Source organism: Leptodactylus fuscus, chromosome 3 (genome assembly GCF_031893055.1).
Source record: "Leptodactylus fuscus isolate aLepFus1 chromosome 3, aLepFus1.hap2, whole genome shotgun sequence".
Lineage (NCBI taxonomy): Eukaryota > Metazoa > Chordata > Amphibia > Anura > Leptodactylidae > Leptodactylus > Leptodactylus fuscus.
In genome coordinates, this window is record NC_134267.1 from 90227418 (window position 1) to 90248176 (window position 20759).

The 20759-nt window shown below is 38.2% G+C and overlaps 1 protein-coding gene across 2 annotated transcripts; it reads right to left on the minus strand.

Annotated features, from left to right (window-relative positions):
- Positions 1–1852: 1852 nt before the first annotated feature.
- Positions 1853–18474, minus strand: MYB (MYB proto-oncogene, transcription factor). 2 transcript variants are annotated; one of them, XM_075266624.1, is made up of 16 exons: positions 18374–18474; positions 15524–15638; positions 15001–15072; positions 14445–14537; positions 13385–13605; positions 12404–12638; positions 11685–11753; positions 11225–11329; positions 10255–10497; positions 9391–9750; positions 8856–9001; positions 8104–8218; positions 7727–7852; positions 7157–7270; positions 6041–6142; positions 1853–2434 (listed from the first exon to the last, which is right to left on the minus strand). In XM_075266624.1, the coding sequence occupies exons 1-16, from the start codon at positions 18394–18396 to the stop codon at positions 2324–2326; spliced, it is 2250 nt and encodes a 749-aa protein (XP_075122725.1). In that variant the 5' UTR covers positions 18397–18474; the 3' UTR covers positions 1853–2323. The 2 variants fall into 2 exon arrangements, with proteins under 2 accessions (XP_075122725.1, XP_075122726.1); XM_075266625.1 differs by lacking the exon at positions 9391–9750.
- Between the last annotated feature and the right edge of the window lie 2285 nt (positions 18475–20759).

Consider the following 20759-nt stretch of genomic DNA (forward strand, 5'->3'; position numbering starts at 1 on the left):
TACAATCTGTAATACTTTCCTAAGGGGCTGCTAACCATGAAGGGTGCCCAAACTTTTGCATCGGGCAATTTTCATTTTTTGTTATTTTGAAAATGTAAAATATGGACTTTTTTTTTCCAAAAAATACATTGGGAAAGTGTCAATTTTAATGTTATGCCCTTTGAAGATCATTTTATCTTCAACTTGCTTAGCTGTTCACAATAACAGTCATTTTGATAGGAGTGTCCAAACTTCTGCATGCCATTGTAAATGGTACAGTAAAATTTGGCATGTTTATTTCTATGTCAAACACCAAAAAAACCATTGATATTATATATACACACCAAACTACCATCTCCTACAATTTAGTTTTTATTGTATCAAAGTGAACCAATAAAAAGAAAATCTGACGCCTGTAGAAGGGTTCAGGAGTAGACCCAATGGTGACAGTTGCAGCTCCTACTCAGACACCAGCCAAGAAGGGTGGTGGAAACAGAAAATGAGGTGCAAAAAAAACCAGGAAATTGTATAGAGCGCTACTGTGGAAGGATGCAACACAAAAAGAAACTTTAGGCTGGAAGGCCGTGTTTATTTAGTTCCACTAGAGACAAGGCTATGCGTTTCGACACCGAGCGGGTGTCTTCTTCAGGCCAAGCAGGAGGTGTCTAGCAATAGCCTTCCAGCCTAAAGTTACTTTTTGTGTTGCATCCTTCCACAGTAGCGCTATACACAATTTCCTGTTTTTTTCCGCACCTCATTGTATCAAAGTGATACAGTAAAAAAAATCAGTTTTTTTGGCGTTTGGCAAGGAAAAACCTAAGCTATACATATTTCACTAGTACCAGAAAAATATTGTTTACCCCAGCTTTTTACATGCCGTTACATAGACTTGACTACACAGTCCTACTTTAAATTTTTGAAATCTAAGTTTGGGTTCTAGAGTTTAGTGTGCATTCCACTATTATCTTAAGTGTGGACATTTTTTCAGTTCAAATTTATTTGTATTTACCCTGAATTTCAGCATTAACAGTTAAAAAAAATATTAATAAAACATAAGTCTCTGTAGGATGAAGTCTTTGGAAATAATAAAACAGAAATGCAACACCTTAAAAAACACTCTTGTTTTTTTTTATTATTATTTTTTTTTTTTTACAAAGGCAGTACAAAATGAGTGCAGTTATGCTGCACTATACATCCTTTAAGGCAGCAGATATAAAGTTTAAAAACAACAATAAAACCCAATACAGTGTTCTGCTCAACAAGTCCAAATAAAAGGCAGTAACTGTACAGAACAATAGAACATTGGGTAGAAAACCATGTCTATGACAGAATTCATGAAAAACAGACAAACAAAACATAATAAAAAAACACACAAAAAATGCAGTCTTCTCCCAAATAAATGAAGGTGCAATGTTTTAACAATCTCCCAGTATTTTTTTTTTTTCTTATTTTTCACATAGTAAATGTACAAAATGGTTTAAGACATACAAAAATGTTCATGAAATGCTAGTGCATAATAAAGCAGACATCAGCCCAGTGGTCTTCATTTTTTTGTAAATATTCTAATTATTTTATCACAATGCTAGCATGTCTACATGCTACAGTCATAGCAGCAAGGCAAGGGGTAAAAAAAAATATATACAAATATATTTATAGTTATATAAAAAAAATCTTGGCAATTAATAAAAAAGTTAAATTAGTGAATAAAAATATAATTTTCTTTATTTAAAAAAAAAAAATTCCAGTTGCCACTTAAAGCAAGCTAAAAGTGTGTTTAAAAAAGAAAGCTGACACACAAACATTTTTTACAAATTTTAGAAAAAAAATGTACAGTTATGAACATTCACAATAATTACTCCCTTTTGCGTTTTTTTTGCATGTGTGATAAATATTGACAATTGTAGTAATGCTTGATAACTTACTCTTTTGTATCAGTAGACTTTATCTAGTGGCGATCGACAGAAACTAGTTCCTGTTTATAATTCGCCAGCAATTTTTTCTTCTTTAAACAATACTGGTATTATGTTTGTTCTTTTAAATATGTTCAAATGATGTGTAAAATACACTAAATAAAAGCACAATACCTAAATTATTTAGGCAGAAATGTCACTTTATGCATGTGGAAATATGGACCATCCAACATTATTTGTTGACCCAATGAATTTCCAGCAATAAGCTCAGTGACTAGAACAAAATGCACTTGGTGCTTCTCCCAACTGTTGTACCACAACAAAAATCTCCCAATTAACAATATTCCCAAAGCTTCACGTACAGGAATTTTCCAACAAAATTCCAAATGAATATGAAGTGTTTCTGTGATAATGCTTGTTCGGACCCACTGTCATCACATGACAAGTGCAGATACATTTTTCATACATTTGTGATAAATTTCTGAATACATCTTCTGCTCTTCTGTTTTCCCACAAGACATTGCTTCCCAGACGTTGCTGAACTGCTGTTGGGAGAAAATATATATCTTTATAAGGATATGACAACATTGCTGTTATTTACATTTTTTATTTATTCATGTTTTTTTCACGGATTTTGGTCTGGTGTTGCAATTCCTCGTAGTCACTGTCTAACTGTGAATTAATAGGTTTACATTAAAATTGTAGTTATACTTTCATAAGATTTGCAAATGAAGTTCAACTTCCCCGAGTACATTTCATACCTGGGAGCTTACTCCATACTGTAATATTATTAAGATGAGCGGATATGAAAGGAAAAACAGTATACAAAAAGCTTCTAAGCTTCAACTAGTGGCGTCCACAGAAAGTGAGATTGTATAACTCATTGGAACACATTTATAAAACCTTATATTCCAGTTTATGGTTGTCAAAAAATTGCAAATAAGGCACAAACTGCACTTGTGCAAAAATTTTATACTTTAGGGGTTTTGTGTTGTGTTCTTTTTTTTTTTTTTAAACTGGCCAGTGGAGTGGAGCATAGAAGGCCTTACATGCATTATTATTTATGCTATAAAACTACAGTAAATTATAGATTCTTAGTTCTGGTACACAAATGGCCCAAGATACTCCATAATTTTAAGATATTGTGGTGTTTCTGATAACAGAAGTCCAAAGTACATATGTAAGTAATATGGATCTTAGACCACTTTAAAGATATTTCATATATTACTAGCAGGAGGACACGGCTTTGCACGGGTATATTTCATTTTTTGTTTGTGCAGTGGCCCCATAAGAATTGCCCAGTTTTGCACTGGTGTATTTTGTATGTCGTTTGTGTGTGTCTACGAGCATCATGTAATCATGTGTATCTCAGTTTGGATGGTGAAAAACCTCTGATCAGTTGTTATGGATACCTGGAGTAAAGCTGTTTGTATGTGACCTTGTGTAACAGTGTCATCTACAGCGCCCTGCCCCTTTAAAGCTGACCTACAGCAGTGAAGAAAAAATTGCTGGGTTCCTATGGAAAGCTGGAGTAAAGCTCCGTCGTGTGATAGCCTGTGCTGCGCTAAGTATTTAGTGCTCTGACATGTGATACTGTATGCTGAGCTGTGTATCTAATCCTTCAACGTGTGATACGGTATGCTGAGCTGTGTATCTAATCCTTCAACGTGTGATACGGTATGCTGAGCTGTGTATCTAATCCTTCAACGTGTGATACGGTATGCTGAGCTGTGTATCTAATCCTCCGACGTGTGCTTAGCTGTGTATTGGATCCACCGACGTGTGATACTGAGTGCTGAGCTGTGTATCTAATCCGCCAACGTGTAATACTGTGTGCAGAGCTGTGTATCTAATCCGATGATGTGTGTATCTCAGTTTGGATATTTATGTTGGATACACCTGGAGTAATGCTATGTGCATGTAGAGTGGCGATGTGTATGGCAGTTGGAATACGAGTGAGAGACTTGCAGGTTTGTATTGGCTATTGCAGGTTATTGTTTTGGGAATACTCTATCTCAGGAACGGTATGTCTGAGAAAGTTGGGGCCCGGTCTAAAACCTTCCCAGACACCAGATGTATCTGTGTGCACAATTTGGCGAAGATCAGGAAAGTCATTTGGTCGCGCATAGAAGACAGACAGATGGACACACAGAAATTCACTTTTATATATACAAGAGATAATGAAAGTATTCAACACAGAATTTTTCACATGATCAATGATCTCCTAATGGCTAAATCCAATGGTGATTTCTCTCTTCTTATTCTTCTGGACCTCTCTGCAGCTTTTGACACTGTTGACCATCAACTTCTCCTCACTATGCTCCGCTCAGTTGGCCTCAATGACACTGCGTTCTCCTGGTTCTCCTCTTATCACTCAGACTGCACTTTCAGTGCATCATTTGCGGGCTCTGTTTCCTCCCCTCTTTCCCTCGCTGTTGGGGTTCCTCAGGGCTCGGTCCTAGGCCCCCTGCTCTTTTCTCTCTACACAGCCCCCATTGGACAAACCATCGCCAGATTTGGCTTCAGGTACCATATTTATGCTGATGACACCCAATTATACACATCTTCCCGTGAAATCACCCCTGTACTCATACAGAACACCAGCGACTGTCTCTCTGCTGTCTCAAATATCATGTCCTCACTCTATCTGAAACTAAATCTCTCCAAGACTGTTTCTACCATCTTACAGATCTGTCCCTGATAGATCCATTGCAGTCTCAGGCCTTACTATAACTCCTATGCAGCAGGCCCGCTGCCTCGGGGTCATGTTTGATGCAGACCTTTCCTTCACCCCTCATGGTGAATCACTCGCACGTTCATGTCACCTCCACCTCAAAAATATCTCCAGAATACGCCCTTTCCTTACCAGATGTAGCCTATCACAATTTCTAACGTAAACCCTTAACCCTCCTCTGTCCCCGCCCCCACATGATATGATGTCATCTCATGCTAACTTTATAGGTACAAGCTCCATCCACATGTTAAAGGACACGACTGTTGACGGCTCATAAAGTTTTATGTTTGTGTAATGACAGTAGCCTCTATTACGAAAGTGTCTGACCTCTGCATAAGCAATGCTGCCCCTGCTACCTCCTGTGTCACCCCCTCTACCTCATAGATTGTAAGCTCTGGTGAGCAAGGCCCTCAGTCCCATTGTGTGAAATGACTTTCTTTGTAATGTATCTGTCTGTATTTGAACCCTACAAATTGTACAGCGCTGCGGAATATGTTGGCGCTATATAAATAAAAATTATTATTATTATTATTATCAATAAACAAACTTTAACTGCATGTTACTGGAGAATGTATCCTGCCTCTGCTTCTTTTATTAAATTTTAACAATTTCCTGTATGTAACTGCATTTTAATGGTCGGTATCAAAATGCAAAATGTATTTTGCATGCAATGTTGTGATACTGTAGATATCATCTTATATATGATATATATGTAATAAAATGGTGACTGCTGAAAAACAATCCCAGAGAAAGTTTTTTCTTGCCATACAAGGGAAAATGTTGCTAATCACACTTCAGATAAACAACACTGGACTTTTGGAAATAAAATGAAAAATTACCAATACATAAATTCAGAGTTTAAAAGGGGTTGTCCCACAAACTTTAGACCACAGGACCTTTCCCACTCTGCATTGAACTTGAGCGCAGCCAAGCTGAATGTGGGCAAGACTGGTGGCAGTCAGTGCTTCCATTGAAGTGAATAACAGTGCTGACCTCTACCAGTCTAGTCTACATTCAGCCTGGTTGAGTGTGGAGCAGGAGAAAGGTCCTGTGGTCTTCTGTACATGGGACAACCTCTTAAAGGATGATACAAAAAACATTATAGTAAGCTATTATTGGATTAGCCCCAATATACTGATAACCTTGAAGGTGCTATTAGCAGAGAAAAAGTGCTATTTACAACAGCTTGTATTCTGAGGTGCTGATAGAGGCAGTCATGACTGAACCACTTGAAATACTGCTAGTTAAACAGATTATTGTAATACTGGTAGTTAAACAGGTTATTGTAATACTGGTAGTTAAACAGGTTATTGTAATACTGGTAGTTAAACAGGTTATTGTAATACTGGTAGTTAAACAGGTTATTGTAATACTGGTAGTTAAACAGATTATTGTAAAGATTATTGTAATCAATTACCTGCAATGGACTTGCCATTGATCTGTGCCTGGGTAAAGATTTTACTCTATGGTCATCTTTATCAGACATAGGTTTCATTAACAATGAACTAGTAAGAAGGTTCTGAAACAAAGGCAAAAAATTAAAAGTTACCAATACAGTATTTAGAGTAACCAGTGAATGTGTCTTTACATTTTTAATGTGGCATCACATGTAATTTAATTATACAGAAGCTTTGTGACAAGTGTTTACAATGAGATGAGATTCATTGGAATGAGATCATTACATGATAATGGTTTGAAACCATTAGTAAAGTGATGAAGTGAAGACACTTCTTTCTGTACCATCATAATACTTTATGATTTTGGTAGTGTGCTATTTGAACACATTCTAAAAAAACCAGCAGTGATGTATTTTGCTGTCTACGATATTAAAATTAAAGCCTCACTCCCACAAACTATAATTACCCCTGGCAATATAGTATATGTCATAGTAATATACAGTGATTAATTCAGCCACTCATGAGGATCATTGTTCACTGTATACAGCTCCTGAACGGGTCACCAGCTGGTCATGTGATCATGACTGACCTATTTTACCTACCAATTGGAAGTTACTTTATGTAGATTGTGAGCCCCATATAGGGTTCATGATGTACTTTTTTTTCTATCAGTATATCTTTTGTAGTATGGGAGGAAATCCACGTAAACATGGAGAGAACATACAAACTCCTTGCAGTTGTAGTTCCTGGCGGGATTCAAACCCAAGATCTCCAGCACTGCAAGGCTGCAGTCCTAACCACTGAGCCACCATGTTGCCCCATAATTGAAAGTTACTTTTATGTACAACTCTATGAAAGCCTGGAGAGTGGATGCTTTGATCACTGTACATTGACTTGTACTATGTTGCTAGTGTTGATTATAATGCTGGAGTGGGTAATAGTGACTACAAATATAAAATATATATATATATATATATATATATATATATATATATATATATATATATATATATAATATACACAGCAAAAACAGCATTTTATTTAAAAATAACTTTATTCATCACTGCATAGACTATTAAATCAGTGCCTACTAGTAGTAAATATATAGTGTTCCTAGTACAACGTTGTATACTTACAGGAGTATCTTCCAGAATATTGTGCTGTGTAAACAACTGAGCTGTCAGGTTCTCTTGTTCCCACACACTAGAGAAGAAATGGCTGACCTTATGTGGTGGTGATGGTGACTCCACCTGACAAGAGTTTAAAAAAAAATAAAAAAAAATCTGAATTATTCAGAATATATAAAATGTATAATTTCTAATTATATTTGTCAGAGTTTTATTACCTAAATAAAAAGATACACTTTTCCTAATAACATTCAGAATTTTAATAATTTTTTTTCCCTTAAAATGTTCTACTTTCTATTGTATCTCTACATTGTGTCATTAACTTTTTTTTAAAGGCCACATATATCTATGGTAATGACATTTTAGGTTTTCTACACTAGTTCCTGACAGGTGTGGACTTCCATTCTGGCGCATGAGCATACTTCATGCCAGTCAAGGTTTTTATTAAGACTGACACAGAAAATGCCATTCTTAATACATCAATCCCGATACGTCATATGCAAAATGCTTCCTATTAATGAATTCGGTGCTTGCACGCAAAAAATAATTTTTAATATCTGAAAGTTTAAGTTTGCTTACCTCCTGCTTAATTTTCTTTAACAAAGGTTCTTCTAATTCTTGGAGCTCAGGTACAATGCCAGACTCGTCAGCCTCCTGCTTGATCACTTCCTGCAGATCTTCTGCCAGGTGTGAAGGAGTGTGATGCTAAAAATACAAGACGAAAAAAGTGAATATTTAAAGCACAACAGTGTATACCTCATGAAAAAGTGACAAAGATTTTCTAAATAACTCACAAAGTCATACCCTCTTTTTGCAGCACAACCACATAAAATGTCTGGTCATTTTGATTAGTGATAAATCTGTACAATTATGCCTGACAACTTTGCACTGCATTGAAAAATATGCCCCATTCTGCCTACTACCTAAAATGAGACACAGTTTACATATCAACTCACCGAAATTTTAAGTGGTCCATACTTGAATTCTTGAGCAGCTAAGGCGTTTTTAAAAGGTGTAGGGGTTCTTGGAGAGCTGTCTAAAATTGACCGTTTCATAGCTGGAGTCCTAAGACTTTAAAGAACATGAAAAAAATAATTAGTTTAAGAGTATCTTTCACCACCTCTGACAAGTCCAGTTACTTTCATCATTTAATAGGCTCCTCTCCATTAATTCTGGCACAGATGGCATTTTTTTCTCTATCCTCCAACTTTCCCGAATAATCAGGGCAGTTATTTTTAGCGCCTCATATGCCATTTAAGCTGACTGTCAGAGAAGGAGTGTCAGACAGGAGTAGGCAAGGGGTGCGATTCTGAACTCTGATTGGAGCTCTAGATCACCCCCCCCCCTTGCCTACCCCTGACAGTACAAAGCTAAGTAGCATATCAGACACCAAAGCTACCTGCATGTATTGCTTGGGAACAGGGGGGGAACTAGAGAAAAAAATCCAACTGTGCTTGAATTAGTGGAGAGGCACCTACTAAATGATGCTAAGAACTAGAGTTGGTGGAGGTGGTGGAACATCCTCTTTAACATAAATTATAAAAATCCAAACAAACATACACCTTAACCATAAAAATAACTCGGCAAATTATCACTGACATATTTCATAAAAAAACACCATTAAATAATTTATTATAAATAGGTAAGGGTTTGTAAGCCATAATTCTCTATATTTAAGTACAGTATATACATCAGTGAGGTAACATACATGTGGTTTTCTTTTTGAAGACGTGTTGTATGATCCCGGTGAAGGGGCGTTACTATAGTAGCTTTATGAGAAGCACAAAGTGGAGTGGAGGTTAGGCTTGGATGCTCCATATCCATATTGTCATGTGCTGCTGCGGTGTTGAGAAACTGCAAATAAGGAGCCAAATTGTTAATCTGTGATACTGCTGCAAAATAGAGTAGCAATTAAATCACTATATTTCATACAAAAAAGCAATTAGTGTTAGAATAAGTTTTACAATGTTAAATGAAGAAATCAAGCATCTATTAACAAACATGCTATTGAATACCATCACCGATGGACAAGCAGAAGCACTAAAGAACCAACACCATTAACCCTCTTCCCCAGTGCAAAACTAAATATTGGTTAAAGAGATGCTGGTAAAATTTTCACCATGATGTGAAATCAATGAGTGAGAGAAGAATTAGTCATTGTTTCCAAACAATTAGTTTCTATATTGTTAATTCTCTGGTGACTGTTTAATATTAGTGAACACTTTGCAGAAGTTTTATTCTACCTGAGAGGGTGAGAAGGGAAGGCTTTTGTATGGGGACTGCTTTGGTGTAGAACTGATGATATCAGCCAGGTTTAAGGAATTGCAGTCTCCATTGGCTAAGCAATTCAGACGCCCTTTCATTTTGCACAAGACGTTCAGCGGAGATGAGGTACTTTTTATGGAATTTAGGGAGTTGGGAGATACAAATGAATTCTGACACAACACACTTTTGCGTAAGTTTGTATCAGGTGCATCCCTTGGGCTGCACACGCTGCCCATGCCCTCTGAAGGCTCTGAGTCCCGATTTGAGGGAGATTTGCTGAGTGAGGAATCTCCTTGCTCACTGGTTTCAAAACTGCTGACTTCACCCCATGATGAATCCTGAAAACAACGTAGGAGGCACGAAACATTTAACATTATGTATGGTGCCACCTCAATTACTAGTCAAAAAACATTTTAGCCAAATGTTCAGTGTAATATCACAGAATGTGAAGCTTAATACGGTTTTAAACCAAAAGAAGCACATGCAGACTTGTTAAGCTTGAAAAGACAGCCAAGCATTTTGGACAGTTAATAGATATAATGGCATAAGCAAAAATATTATGCCCTATAAGAATTTAGAAACAATATAAAATTAGAAATGTAAAAACAATAAAGTATGTGAAAAAAACTGTAGTAAAATAACACCATACCTCAAGTTTATGTAAACCTGGTATGGTGTGAAAGACCAAAAAAGTAACTTGTTAGATCAGGTAAGAACATAAACACCTATAAATTCATTCACTGGTTTACAGTACCAATGTAATCTATTCCTCTACCCAAAGAGAATGCATTGTGCACATTGTATGTGTATTTTTATGTTAAATTGCCTCCTTTGCTACTTACAGAATCAATAATCTGAAGAGTGTCTACATATTCAGGCACATTTTTCATCTGTATTAATAAATTTACTCCAAAGCATCTGGCAGATGAAGCACTTTCTTCAGGAAGGCATCCATGGTCAATGGGAGGTGAAGGTGTACAGTTATGTGGCTCACCAAGACAGGACACTGGAGCAGTATCGCCATGAGGCCTGGAGTTGTCAGCAATAGTTGTACTGTGCCATATAGGATATTCCTCTGAATGATTCTGTTTTGCAGACAAAAGGTTGAAAATTGAAAAATATAGTAGAAAGAAGGAACTTGAAATGAAATTGCTCAAGGTGTCTCACACACAGCTAGAGTCCCGATAAAAGCAGTTGCATCATCCAAAGAACTTACACTTCTGAAACAGTTGTCAAGATGTTTCCTTTCATCAATAGTGTTGTGCCTCAAATGTTGCTATATGTTGTGTCATCTTGCAATTACAATTTCATATTGCAACTATATTGAAGTAGCAAGGCCGTTATGTGTAAAAACCATAAGCAACTAATTCTTAAACCATTAAAAGGCTACTAGAGTACTAAAATAATTATAAACAATTATGAATCCAAATACCGAATTGATAATTACTATACTATACAATTATGCTTTTACTCCAAGGTCAATATGGAAGCCACAGACATTTGACAAACAATAGTTATAGTAAACCTCATACTTCCACAAGAGTATTCTAAGGGCCCCTTCACACGGCTGATACGCTGGCTGCTTTAGAACGTGTAAACGTTCTGTAGCAGCGGCGTCTAAAGCAGTTCCCATTGTTTTCTATGGCAAGCGCGCGTCTGCCGGCTCCCATAGAAACGAATGCGATCTGCTTTAGACGCTGCTGCTACGGAACGTTTACACGTTCTAAAGCAGCCAGCGTATCAGCCGTGTGAAGGGGCCCTAATACAATGGGGTATGGATTTGTACTAGTCATTTAATCACATTTCTCTTACCGGTAATGCGTGTTGTCCCTTGAGTTCGTTCTCAGTTGACATGAGTAACAGTTCTAACTCTTTTATCCTCTTTTCTTTTTCTGGATCTTCATCGGTATAGGGTCTCTATAAGAAAGAGTACATGTCTGTAAACCATCTAACTAATATAAATATAATAGTCAGCTGTTCAGACAAAAAGACAATGACCTTCCAAATAAAATGTTTTAGCCAGATCTGAAAAGTGTGATAAAACACATAAATAGTACAGATTCTACCATTCTCGCCTAGTCATTGCTTCCTCTTTTCTTTGAACTATAAATTATCTCTTGTAAGAAAGACAAAACACAACCTGATCTATTCCATAGGTCCCACTTTTGATGACATTTACAAATACATGATTTGCAGATTAAGGCAAATATTTTAATTCTAATGTTAACATTTATAAAATACAGTAGATAATCAAATTCATGTTAATACATACCTGAATAACTGCAGCCCCTGGTTGAGGGACATTGACTATATTAACGTGCAATGCAACAGGATACGGTGCCTGCAAATATATACAATAAAAGTTATTTAATACAAAGCTTTCACATATATTTTTTCCTCTGGTTTGAAATCAATTTTATAATCTCTTTTGAATGGTTATCTGTTTGTTTCATTTTAATTCTCATAAAAAACTTGAAGTGTGTAGGGGGGGGAGGAGGTTAATAGTAAATAAGTCACATTATGCACTTTATGTAGGTCTCCCAAGTTAATCTAAAAAAATAAAGGCTTACATATATGTGAAATTAAAGTTTTGTACGAAAGTTTGCATTGTGATTTCAAATATTCAGAGTAGGTGGGATTACGCCCCAGACTCTTAAGAGCCTTTGTTATTCTGAAGACGACATGGTGTCAACATAGTTATTTTGTTGTAGATGTGAATTACCTGGCCAAAGTCTTAAATTAACTAAAACAGAAGAAAAACTCCAGTAAACAAACAAACATTCAATAGCAAAAATTCTAATACAAATACAGTATCATAAAGACTGGAAAATATACCACAGTAGTTTTGCCTTTTCAATAGAAATGGCATTATGCAAATGGTGCATTTTCAGAAAATACATCTGTAAACGCCTATAAGGACACACTTTCTTCAATGAAAAACAACTCCAAAGAGTTACTTCATACAGATAGTCCTACTCAAAAGACACTTACATTTTGTGGCTCAGCCAAATGGTAGTAGGAGAAGTTATTCACTGGAGCATGGTTGCTTTGAGAGATGTGTGAAGAAGGTGGGGTGTGAGTGCTGAAACCCAACAAGTGGTTGCTTTTTGGGAAGTTTGCGGCTGCAGAAGGCTGGTTGGTTTTGGATGATTCCTGCAGATAACCTTCCTGTTCAACCTTGCGTCTCATAGTAGAATTCCAGTGGTTCTTGATAGCATTATCCGTTCTACACAGGAAATTTAAAAATGTATTAAAGGTTCCACACAATAAAAAGAATGTGAGCATAGCTAAAGAGGAATTGCACTGTCTTAAGAGTAGTCAGACACTGAGAAAGATTTATCAATCCCTCTACATCACTTTTCTGGCCTAGAGGGATGAAGTTGTGTCAGTTAATTGGTGCAAGGTCCTTTCTTGCACCAAAACCCCTGTTCTGCACCTTATTTGCCGCATTGTGCGAATGTGGGCAGAGTGGAGTGGGCCGAGGTCAACCTCAGTCTAACATTTATTATAACTCACGTCAGTTTTGTACCGCGAGTTATAATGGAAATATATGCCTGTTCCCATCTGACATGGATCTCAGTTCTGGTGCAGAGACACACACCTGATTTATGAAGAGGCTGGGGCCTTTTTATAAATCACTTGTTCATTGCACCATTTAGGCCCTTTACAAAAACTGGAGTATGATACTAAAGTCTTCATAAATCTGTCCCATTGTATTGAAATGAAGTGACTTTGTTCACCCCTTAACAGTAAACATCCCAAAAAGTCAGTATTGAATAGAAAAATAAGACTATTTTTTTCCCTTAAATAGGCTTTGGAAAATTAAACGCTATAATGTTATACAACAGAGAACTTTCTTCAATCTAGACAGTCAGGAAAACATCTACTACTTGGATAACACCAGTAAAAACGACCCATACTAGCTTATAAAACTTGGGAACCTGTACAGACTCACATTCAATACTACATTACCTCCCAGGCAGAAGCTTTGCAATTTCAGCCCATCTATTTCCTAGACGCTTGTGAGCTTCATATATTATTCTGTCCTCTTCTTCTGTCCAAGATGTCTTCTTCACCTCTGGATTGAGATGATTGTGCCACCTCTCTCTGCACTGCTTTCCAATTCTTCCTTTCAAATGTTTTGCAATGACAGACCAGCGTTTGGGGCCATACCTTTGTACTAGTTCAATAACCTTAAAAAAAATAAATAAATAAAATGTATAAACATATATCAATCCATCTCATATATAGAATCACATGAACTGGAACTATAGAAAACATTTTTGAATGAAAATCTAGGGATAGATGTCCAATTACTGATACCACCAGCAATCACAAGATCAGGGGCAATTGCAGGCATTCATGTGAATGGAGAAGTAGCAGAACTACTTCTACATCCACCTCTATGGCACTGCCAGAGATTGCCATCTTGGAATTCCCAAGGTAGAAAATGTAGGAGGAAATGCATGTGCTCCACTGTTTCATTCATATTGGGTACTTGCAGGCACCCGTTCTCATGAATGCTGGGAGTCTAACAACAAAAAACTTCTCCTTCGTCCTGTGGAAAGTGAATATTTGTCCACAGTGGAAGAAGCCCTTTAGGGGTGGAAATGAAAGAGGACTTCCAACTCAAATTTTTCTCTGCTTTCTGCCACAGCTTATGCTCACATGAATGGATCTAATAGTGACTCATGTCGCAAGTGCTGCATCTGAATAAGCCATGAAGTCTGCGGAAAGTTCAAGCCGGATACTTATTTTCTTATGCATCAATCTCTTCCTCCCATTGCGTACAGATCTAAGGTATAATTTGGCAATGATTTTAAGGTGAAATTCACTTCAAAATGAGCGCCAAATTACCCTGTGTGAACATATCTTTATCAATCATTAGTTTTAAGGGAACATTTATGCATAATACATTGCGTTAGATTGCTTTCAAATATAAATTTTAGCTAGAATAAATTGAAAACACCATATAAGAAAAGGACTGGTGATGGACACAACAGAGTATGTTAACATAAGGCTATAAACTTACTCTTTGATCTTCTTCTTTAGTCCAGGGTCCTTTAATAAGTTCAGGATTTAATACTTTCTGCCATCTATGTTGGCACTGAACGTCTGTGCGATTCTTAAAAATGAATAGAAAAATAAATATAGATATATTATTTAAAACGCAGTAGTTATTTTCAGACAACTATATAATATTGTTGATTTCCATGCTACAAATGGAAATTCAAATATTATACCAAAACACTTTGGTGTAATGTTAAATACTGTAGTTTTTAAAGCATTCTTTAAGCTGATAAACAAGCAGGGCATGTAAAAGAAGGGAGCCTTAAAGGGATTTATATGAATCTCCTTTTATTTCAGCTAAAGAAAGAAATTGCGCATATATATATATATATATATATATATATATATATATATCAGCATTGATGCAATTTCTTTCTTTCGCTGAAAGATGCTGCTACTCATAGAAAACTGACTGCTTACTCAGACAATCATTCTAATATATCTGAAATCAATATCATTATATACATCATCATCATTAATAAATGATATATATATTGAAAAATTTAGTAAAAGCTTACAGGAAGAAAACTAGCTATAACTTTCCAGTCCTCTGTTCCATTCTGTTCCACTAGTTTCTTGAGCTTCTCATCCTGAAAAAGAAAAAGTGAAGACCATTTTAATTATATTTCATTTGTAAGAGATTTTTTCTCACTTTTAGCACTAATTTAACTTGGACAATTTAAAGAAAACAATACTAGATCTGTAAGGGGATATTGTCAGGAAAGTGAACAAAGGCAACATGGGTTAAACTTCACTTCTTACAATTGACAAGGATTTATATCTTCCATATCTAAAGATATCATTATATCAAATAAGCTAAGAGAATAATTGATTAGTTGCCAGTTGACATGAAGAAACAGGTCACTCCCTTCAACTCTCTAAGCAACCGTGTTACAACAAAACTAGAACTTGGATTCCAGAGTGATACTCAATGAGCTTATATTTCCTGAAGAAATCATTGTGTACAAAACATATCACAAAGGAAACAATGAGTATTTCCAATTATGTCACGGAGCACCAGCTCTTCATCTTCATACGTACCTCTTCACGAGTCCACCGAGTTTTACCCAAGTGCCGTTTTCCTTTGGAGAGCAGGCCGTCATAATCATGCTCATACATTTCAATGTCATCCTCTTCTTCCTCTGAGCTGTATATACTGTAAGAAAAAAAATTCATGACATTCAGGAAAAAAATGCCAGATTTCTCAATACAAAAATCACACTGAAGTAGAAGATTTTGCACACTCTTGTACTGCACTGATACACTGAACAGGTTCTACTGTTTTTGGTCTCCACAGATACAAGAGGACGGTCCTGGCAGACGGCTTTTTGCTCGACATGTTCAGACCTGCTTCACCTGTCAGATGAGTGGCAAATTGCACATTTGGCAACGTTTCTACCAATAAAGTTAAAATAAACCTGAATGTCTGAGGATAGTAAAAGAGTCTGATATTACGTGTCATTTACACAAGAAGGCCCTAAGAGTCTTTATCTGCTTTATGAAATACTCAAACTTTTATGCTTGTCTGGAAGCAGCCCAAACTGTTGTCTTCACTTTCACTGAGAACCCTAGAATAGAGGAAGAAGCCTTATGGTGACCTTCTGCTGGGGTATATACTGTATGTCAACCATATACAGTACAACAGCAGAAAAACATAATAGGTGAGGGGAATCCATTTCAAGGATAAAGCTTTAAGCAACACAAACAAAATAAAAAAAAAAAATTAAATATTTATTGATTGAGATTTTTGCTAATGCAGGAAAAAAAGCAATCCACACAGTGCAGGATGCCTTTCTGAACGTGAACTGGCACTGAGCCATAATTCTGTTTTGTATACAAACACAATAACCAACACGCCCGCAGTTCATGGTCAAAGACAAAGACAATTTTACAAGGGTACTGCTGAGCAACCAAGCCAATCTATCTCCTGTATGTGACACATGGATAGGCTCTTATTTAGCATGTGACATGATCTATTTCAGCCCCTGTCCAACACAAGATCTTGTATTGTTTTAGAATTGCTCTGCAGACCAATATGTGACTAAGGGATTTCCCCATCAGCTACATTTAAGTGAAAGGAAAATGTTCATGTTCTCACAAGCTTCTCACAATCACAGGCTATGCATCCTCCAGCAAATAGAAGAACACGATGAACTTGCCGGGCTGCAGTAAGACACTAGTACAAGTTTCATTAATGCCAATGGGCAGAGTGTCAAAGAGGAAATTCTCTCTTTAACTGTGCCCTCATGCTACATGTAGACCGCCGTAAGAGCAGTTTTACACCAGATGTAGCTGTATGGAAAGAGATGATGTCAAATGAAACTGACTGATGAGAGCGAGAGATGATCATCTGCCCTGATATAGTGCAATATGAAGACTTGACACTGCTACAGATACAGCCTGCAGATAGTCCCAGGCAGTTGGACTTGTTTTATCAGGGTTTCTACATGACATCCAACATCAGCGAGGGGAGCGGGTTAAACAAAATTGTCAGTTTCATCACACTGTGTGGTTAGAGTAAGGTAAGCAGTAACTTATAGCTTTGGAAGGAACTCAGTTATGCAACTGAAGAGGTGAAGGGGAAGATATATGGGCAGATGGGTGGGGGCTGATACTTTGCCGCTTTTACAAATAGGCCAAGACAAACATAGCAGGTGGATGGTCCACTACACTCCTATGGGGTATTTAACCACTTGTGGGACACAACTTTTTCTATCATACACAAAAGGTGAATGTACAGTAAGTAAAACAGTATATAATATTCTTCATATTAAAAATGATATGTAACGGACTACAGATCTACACAAATACATCTCACAAGTATTAGAAATGATGCTAAGGGTCTATCAACACACCACAGACACATGTAGCTGACAGATAACAGCTACTGCTTTTAGCCATAGCAGCGAATGTATAAAGGTTAGTGGAAAGTTATAGTAGTGATCCACATATTAACCATATGGTCGGCTTGTAGAAAGTATAGGACTACCTCATAGATATTATTATTACACTTTGGGGTAAGGTCCTGGGTGAGTGGACCCTTTAGGAAGCCTCCTCTAGTCTGTCCTCGGGTAACCCACATGCTGGAGAATGCAGCAGCAATTCTACCAGCTAGTAATGTGACAGATGCTCTAGGTATATGCTGGGAAACAAAGGAAGATCATTTAGTGTTTACTTTCCCAGACATGTGCTGCACGGCTGAGTATGAAATCTGCCTCCTGGATATTGTCCCCTGCACACCAGCCCGGAGCTCCCTGTAATACACAGCAGCTCCCTGTAATACACAGCAGCTCCCTGTAATACACAGCAGCTCCCTGTAATACACAGCAGCTCCCTGGCATCTCCCTGTGCACGTACTGGATGGATCACAGGCACCGCAGCGATCCTGTGCCGGACATCACCACAAGCATCAGCACCAGCGCTGCCTGGCACCCTCCTGCATCCCGGGCACAGGTGGCACATCAGGGACGAGGGCTGACAAAGTCCAGGAAAGTCTCCCCCAAGCATCCAGGGTGCAGATCCACGTGTGCGGCTCCTGGGACAGCAGATAGGAGCGCACATGTGGAGATGAGAGCGCTGTGCACCTGCCACATGGAAGCGCTACGGACCGGCACAGCCCCTCAGTGACACTGGCTATAGAGCAGGTACAACATGCAGCCTGTTCACACCTTATACAGCCGGTACCGCACAGCTGCTACATGCCACCTGTGAGAGTATCAGCACACGTCACTGCCAGCCGAGGCACAACCTGGCACAGCGCTGAGCCCTCCATGCCATGCCACAGTCACCTCTCCATTCTCGCAGGTTTCATCTCGGCAACTTTCTGGAAAACAATGTAGCAGTCAGCTCCAGCCCTAGGAGCAGTTCACACCTGCGGCTCCCTCACGTTACCTGTTCCTTGGTCTCCTCGCCATCCTCACAGCAAGGTCAGGGGAGGGTGAGCAAGAAGGTGAAGAATGTACTTCTTGCAAGTGTCTAGAGCTCTATGAAAGTTTCTCAGGAGGTGTAGAAGAGGCGGGCAGAGGGCGGGCACAGCTGGGGGAGGGCACAGCCGCACTTGAAAGACGACTCAATAAAAAAAACAGAGATTCCCTCAAACAAAAGCGCACTCAGCACGCCCCCTCCCGCCAAATCTGGCGCCCTGCGCAGGCGCCTTTGCCTGAGGGGTAGCGGGGCAGTAGCGGGGAGGAGAGGCGGGGCAGCGCCAAACTATAGGCGCCCTTTTAGGTAGAAACCCCGCTCTGAGAGGTGGGCGCTGCGGAGAGTAAATAGGAACGGGGCCGGAGTCACACGTTATCGCATGTACTGTCACAGGTGACAAGTGGCCCCTATTCAGACCTGGAAGGAGGACAGCACGGCTTGTAGAGAGACTCAGTGACAGCAGGTGACAGCTCTCACATCCTGCAGCCGCCTCTCACCACTGAGCTCTTCTTCACACCACATAGCTATGAGGAAAGTTTGGGCTACCCTGAGATAACTGCCTTCACTCTTGCAGATTTTGCTACATTTTATTAAAACCAAAATAGGAAATACAAAGGAAGTTTTTGTAATTCTTATGCTAAACCCACACCTGAAAAAAAACCATAACAAAAAACAAAGTATTTGTGTAAGGCTGTAGCCATACGGTGTGTCAGACGCAGCCATAGTCACCCTCAGTGTTGGGGTCCTGATTTTTTCACTGCCAAGTAATTCATTACTACCGTCCCATAGTGATTCCGGTTGGGGTACCTGGGGTCCCTCAGTAGTATTCATTCACCATAAAGCTAACTGTAGGACAATATGCAGCGGAGAGTCAGCATTATATATAGCATTATATGTCAGCATTATATATAGCATTACATTATAGGATAGCATTATACATAACTGGTGGTAGCCCCCTCCCAGCATAGTCTACCAGACCTATTGAATGATTTCTTCTTTTTCCAGACTTACTTTAGGATGACTTATTTGTTACACTTAAATGATACTCTCTAAAAAATTTTTAGGCTGGGTTCACAACTGCATTGGAGACTCCGTTGTAGTGACTGATGAAAATTGCTGGATGAAAAAATGTTGCATGGACGCTGATGAGTTGGGGTAGCTCAGACTCACTGCCCGGGACAGCAAATGTAGGACTGTCCCGCTGTTCAAAGGGCACCCCTGCTACCATCGGGTCTGATGCAAGTGCACCGTTGGCCGTATGGTTAAAGCGGCCCTGTCCTAGACCCTAACCCCTGCATCACTACTAGATACTGTCTATGCTCCCAGAACTGGGTAGAATATTTAGAAAAAATGTCAGTGTGGCAGGGCTGCTATAACCATAGGACAAATGGTCCATCTGCATCGGGCCCTATGATATTGGGGCACTCCTCAATTGACTCAGATTGAGCAGGACAGTTCCAATTCTATCCATGTCTTGACGCGTGTTAAAGGGGTATTCTCATGAACAGAATCATATATGCATACGTAGATAATTAAATGTTAAAGATTTTGTAAATATAAGTAATTAAACATTTTGCAGAGTTTTAACCCTTTCCCTGCCAACCACGTATCTATACTTACTACGAATGCCAATATCTCAGGACTGGTTGGGGCTATGATGATGTTTTGGATTCATTTTAAAGATAAGAATCTCATCTTTAAAATGATTCCAAGATCTTCATGATGATCATGACCATGGTCGCAGCGCCAGAAGAGTTGCACCAAACACTAACACTACACATACACAGTCATCAATAAAGTTTATATTACACCCAATCCCTGTCCTGTCCATATCTGAGCTTTCTAGAGTAATATATGCCTTTCTAGCGATATCCGTTACATGCTAAAATAATAGTAATGATGATTATCACTAGAGATGACCTTATAAATTGCTACAATTTATATAGGGAGATAACACATAATATTTTTGTGCAAAATCCTATTTAATTTGCATGCATAAAATTGTTTGGCACATTTCTGCGATTTTGGCGTTTCTTTAAAACATATAAATATATATATACGTCTAATATGTAGGAATTCCTCACATATTGCAGTTTTTTGGAAAGTTCATTTTGTTTGCAGAAAGGGAATAATAAGCTGTGTTTTTATATACGGTATGCCGTGCAATCTCCAAAAAGTTAGATTTTGATGTCACAGTTTGCTATGTGCAGTATAGTGAATGACCGCAAAATCTTGCATGTCTTCTGTACCAGTATTGGAGAGTCCGAGCTATTGTTTTAATTGAATTTTTGATGATATCACCATCCTGGTGAAGGGATCTCTATAGTAGTCCCGAAAGCTCGATATGTCATCAAAA

What these genes read in the sequence shown, in the direction of transcription:
- MYB (XM_075266624.1), bottom strand. Translation starts at nt 18,396, where the DNA reads ATGGCGAGGAGACCAAGGAACAG. An exon ending in CTCTTCAGATTATTGATTCT is followed by an intron (nt 9,751 to 10,254) that starts GTAAGTAGCAAA and finishes CGTTGTTTTCAG; the next exon opens with GATTCATCATGGGGTGAAGT. An exon ending in CTTCAAAAAGAAAACCACAT is followed by an intron (nt 8,219 to 8,855) that starts GTATGTTACCTC and finishes TGTTCTTTAAAG; the next exon opens with TCTTAGGACTCCAGCTATGA.